This window comes from Suricata suricatta, chromosome 5 (assembly GCF_006229205.1).
Source record: "Suricata suricatta isolate VVHF042 chromosome 5, meerkat_22Aug2017_6uvM2_HiC, whole genome shotgun sequence".
NCBI lineage: Eukaryota > Metazoa > Chordata > Mammalia > Carnivora > Herpestidae > Suricata > Suricata suricatta.
This window is the reverse complement of record NC_043704.1, coordinates 109,037,327-109,042,176: the sequence shown is the minus strand read 5'-3', so window position 1 is coordinate 109,042,176 and position 4,850 is coordinate 109,037,327. Positions and strand designations below refer to the sequence as shown.

General features: G+C 44.4%; 2 protein-coding genes across 2 annotated transcripts in view; both read left to right on the top strand.

Moving 5' to 3' along the window:
• The window catches only part of LOC115292111 (serine/arginine repetitive matrix protein 1-like), a 2,107-nt gene extending 2,004 nt beyond the window's left edge, over nt 1-103 (top strand). The window contains exon 2 of the mRNA XM_029940024.1: nt 49-103. Within this exon, the coding sequence (XP_029795884.1) occupies nt 49-103 (55 nt within the window). The remainder of the gene's footprint in view (nt 1-48) is intronic.
• Nucleotides 104-219: 116 nt separating this feature from the next.
• Nucleotides 220-888, top strand: RAP2B (RAP2B, member of RAS oncogene family). Its single transcript, XM_029940023.1, has one exon. It carries the CDS (start codon nt 247-249, stop codon nt 796-798), a length of 552 nt encoding a protein of 183 aa, XP_029795883.1. The 5' UTR covers nt 220-246; the 3' UTR covers nt 799-888.
• The last annotated feature ends 3,962 nt before the right edge of the window (nt 889-4,850 follow it).

The window sequence follows — 4,850 nt, the reverse complement described above, 5'->3', positions numbered from 1 at the left end:
AGCCGCTGCCGCCGCGGGCTGCTGCGGGGCCCCGGACCCGCGCCCCAGGGACGCGCCGCCGCCTTTGCTGGCCGGCCCCCGACCGCCGTTCGGTGAATTCTGAGCCCTGCGCTCCCAAGCCACTCTCTCCTGGGTTTTTCCTGCAGAGCTGAGGAAGAGGAGAAGTCCAGCCGCCAAGCCCAGGCTTTCCCCGGCGCGCAGCCCCGACGGGGCCGCGGCAGGCGCGGCGAGAGCGCCGACGGAGCCATGAGAGAGTACAAAGTGGTGGTGCTGGGCTCGGGCGGCGTGGGCAAGTCCGCGCTCACCGTGCAGTTCGTGACGGGCTCCTTCATCGAGAAGTACGACCCCACCATCGAGGACTTCTACCGCAAGGAGATTGAGGTGGACTCGTCGCCGTCGGTGCTCGAGATCCTGGACACGGCGGGCACGGAGCAGTTCGCGTCCATGCGGGACCTGTACATCAAGAACGGCCAGGGCTTCATCCTCGTCTACAGCCTCGTCAACCAGCAGAGCTTCCAGGACATCAAGCCCATGCGGGACCAGATCATCCGCGTGAAGCGGTACGAGCGTGTGCCCATGATCCTGGTGGGCAACAAGGTGGACCTGGAGGGCGAGCGAGAGGTCTCGTACGGCGAGGGCAAGGCCCTGGCCGAGGAGTGGAGCTGCCCCTTCATGGAGACGTCGGCCAAAAACAAAGCCTCGGTGGACGAGCTGTTCGCCGAGATCGTGCGGCAGATGAACTACGCGGCGCAGCCCAACGGCGACGAGGGCTGCTGCTCGGCCTGCGTGATCCTCTGAGGCGCCGCGGCGGCCGCGCGCCGGCCGCGCTCTGCGCACAAAAGCCAAACGCACCCGACTCTAAATGTGATTCCTCTTCTTGCTTAGAGATTGGAGACGACTTTGCGTTGGCCGGGGTGTCCCAGGAGCCCGGCTGGCCTCCAAGGCCGGCGTCCCCTGCCTCCGCCCTGTGTCCGAAGGGGTGTCCCGCCCTCACCATCCGAGACCCGGTGGAAATGTGGCTCTTGGCAGCATGTACGTTTCTCATTGATTTCGGTTGACGCATATTTCCCCCTTTTAAATAGCCATTAGGGCGCTGTATTGGCAGCTTGACACCGGCAAGCGCAAGTTTCAGCCTGGAAAAAAAAATGCGGTGGGGAGAAGGTGGAAAGGGGGGAGGGGTTCTTTTCCCCCCGACAATCCTTTTCTAGTTCCAAGTTTTAAATACATGGAAGGAAGTCCGGGAGAACCAAATGAAGGAGCAGGAGGAAGGGAAGAAACTTTTGGTTTTTTCCTTGTTTTCCAGGAGTAGCTGGAAATTAAGATCGGGTTCCTTTTCTGCCAGCTTGGAAGGGCAACCCTGTGACTGATTGTGATTCTAAGGATGTCTATGCAAAGTTGGATTCTTGTTACAGTGTATCCAATCTGAAGTATGCACATCTGAACTGGGACTGTAAACACTGATGCCAATACAGTGTGGGGTGCCAGAAAGTGTCTGCTGATATTTGTGGAAAAAAAAAATCTATTTTGTTTACCTACTGTATCAAAGGGGAGTCTGGGGGAGAACGGTAGTATTTTTTTTTTAATCAGCTGTGAAAAAAAATGTTACAGATCTGCACATTTTTTGTGTGTACTATTGTGTGTGTGTGTGTGTGTGTGTGTGTGTGTGTGTGTGTAAGTTTAGCCTTTTGTTCTTTTTGGTTGGCAGTGACAGGTTTTGATGACTAGCTCTTTAAAATACAGTACAAAGACTTCAAAAATGTGATTCAGGGCCCCCAGCACCCCTGTGTCTGCAGAGTGCCTTCAAAACTCAGCTGTTCCAGCCGGTGCCAACCTGTGAACTCCCCACCATGTCCCAGAATCTGCTATTCCCCAAACCACTTCCCAGTTTCCTTTCTGTAATCTTCCTGAAGGAGCCAGGACAATAGGGCCTGTTGTTTGGTGAATTTTGTTATTTCCAGCCTTTAAAATGTAATTTCCATGTCTTGCAATGTTTTTTTTTCTTCCTTTTTTAAAAAATTTTGCTTCATTTTGTTCAAATGTTCAGGTATGTAGCTCCCCTTTTATATTACTTTTAATTTTTTGTTTATCTGTTCAAGGGTGTTCCTCCAGAAGCAAAGAGCAAAATTTTACTATTGTGATGTACCAAGAGAATTCTAACTAATTGTAATTTTTAATTCCAGACACGGCGTTTAATCATTGTCTCTTCGTTTTAAGACTTTTAATACAAATGTCATTTCTAAAGAAACAAACCCAAAAGTACTGTTTGTGTTTCTGTGTTTCACATTCAGTGATTTAATAGAGGATCGTGGCCGAGGTGGACAGGGGCAGGTGCATGATGCCCCCCCACGGGACTATCTCAGTGACAAGTTGGGTGACATTATTCCCAACTCCTTAAATATGGAAAAAATCTTGAAGGTCTAGGAACCCCTGGGGTAGGGCCATTACCATGTACTACAATATAAGCAGGATATTGACTCTGTTCTGCTGACATGGTGCAGTATACCTCACGGTAGTAGGGAAGGAGAGAAACCAACTGCTCATACTGCCTTTGATTTGGAGAAGTCACTATCCACCTTTCCAGGCAGGGTAGCACTTTTAACTTTTCTTTCTTTCTTCCTCTCCTTTTCTTCTTCTTGAGCACTTTTAACTTTTTCTCTTTCTCCTGCTCCTCCTCTTCTTTTTCTTCTTCTTCTTCTCTTTCTCCTTTTTTTTTTTTTTAATGTTTTGTTTGATTATATCACATACCAAGTCAAAAACGTGTTTGAGGAAGAGGACTTGCAATTCTGAAGTCAGACCCAGTAGTGTTTGCTGCAGTACATTTGGGTTGTAGACACTATCTCAACACTTAAGGTTTTGATTTGAAAATAGATCACTAGATTAAAAAAGAAGAGAGAAATAAAATTAAAACAAACGCCTTACTCATTAAACTGCAATGACATGGTGAAATTTTCTAACAGTAGGAGGCAGTGTGAGCTTCTTTCTCAATTTTGTTTTACTTAAGGGCCACTTTACTAATGTAACTTCTGAAGAATAAAAGATCCAGGACCATATATCAAGAGCACATGATACACCTTCACTGTGTGAAGTGTAGCCGAAGTCTTCTGCAGGGTCTTTTGACAAAGAGATTTATATTGTTGGGGAAGCCAAAAGAAGTTCCAGGCCATAGGCATTTATAAAGCTGTATTAAAATATTGCCTTAAAATGTTGTGTCCTTCGCCCAGGTGACCTCTCACTCACTATTCCAGAGTGGAAGAGGAAGAGAGAGTTTGCCTGCGATGGTCCTATGGCCACTTTTTGTTTTTCATTCTTGATCTCCTATAAGTTTAGAATCAAACTCGGTTGGATGGCAGTATGTATATTGTAAGTAGAGAAATTAAGGGAAACAACTCAAATTTATGTATTGCAAATATTAAGTCTTACATTTGAGTAAACTTGGTTCTTTGGTAAATCTAAAGTGTTGAAAATTCTGAAGACATATACCAAGGACCATGTGAAGGATTTTTTTTAAAGGCATTTGGTGACTGTTTATGTTTTTTTGTTTTGTTTTGTTTTTAGCCTTTTGACATAAAGTGCTGCCAAATATCTAACTAAGACATGTATTTACTCCTGAAAGGGAATATTTGAACATGGAAGTTTGGAAATGAATTAGGTTGCTGGGTGCATTAATCATCTTCACACAGGATTTAGTCACTTGCAGGACTAAACTTTTTGTAGGTCTGAGATGCCAGGGCAGAAGATTTTAATATGCTTTTGCTGAGTACTGTAACATAAATGCTTTTTGGATTCTCAGTGGAAGCAATTTTGTGTGTGCCTGGAGCAGAAAAGTGGTGTTCTGAGTTTTGTAGCTTCCTCCGTTATTTTCTTGACAAAACTGGGAGACATCGGGGGTATTGCTTTAAAATAAAATGTGTAGATTTATTTGGCTAGCAAGAAGCCCTTGTAGTAGTATGGTGTGAAAAGATAAGATCATTTGTTTCCATGAAAACGTTGGGCTGCCTTAGAGGGTTCAAGGAAATGAGGGAGTTTGCTATGAGGCCAACACCTGCCCAAGAGAAGTTGGGTGAGAAAGGAATTGGTCTCTTGGAGAGCAAACATTAACTTTTTAAACTTGACCCCTGCTGTTTTTTAGCAGCTTTTCCTTTTGGTCCCTCTCATCCAAGCTTTATGTCATTTCAGAGTATCATTTTTGTCCTTCCTTGGTGACCGCCTCAGAAAAGATGAAGGTATCATCTGAAGTCTAACATCATCATGTTTGGGACCAGTTAACAGTTCTTAAGTAAACAATTTCCCGTATTGTTAACTGTAGAAAGAGACTTCATTGAATCAACATTTTAGGATCAGATAAGTTTGGGGATAGAATTCTTTTAATCTATGAGTCTTTGCACTTTTAACCTTTGCTGTAGGAGGGTACCCAAAAATGCCTCATTTCTTTGGCCTCCTCTGGTAGTTTCATAAGTGTTTTCACCAGCCTATTAGCATGCCTTTTGAATTACAGTTCAGTATTCCTCACAGGTAGGATGGGAAAGGGAGAGAAAACTGCTTGTAGTAGCTGGTCTTGAGAAATAGATGCAAAATGCCTGGAGCTTCACTATCACAAAAGTGTATATTCATTTTTGCAATAGCTGGAATATAAACTACTTATAAAATAAACAAAGATTTAATTTAAAGATCACCGCTGTCAGTTAAAATGATACTTAACATTTATCACACTGTCTACTTAATTGGGAAAAGCTTGCTAGTACAAAAAGTTGTCCTTGTGAAAATGTAGCAAAATTTTAAATACTACTAATAGAATGTGATAGTCTTTATTATGCTGTTTAATGCAGACTACGAGGAATAATTGAGTGCAT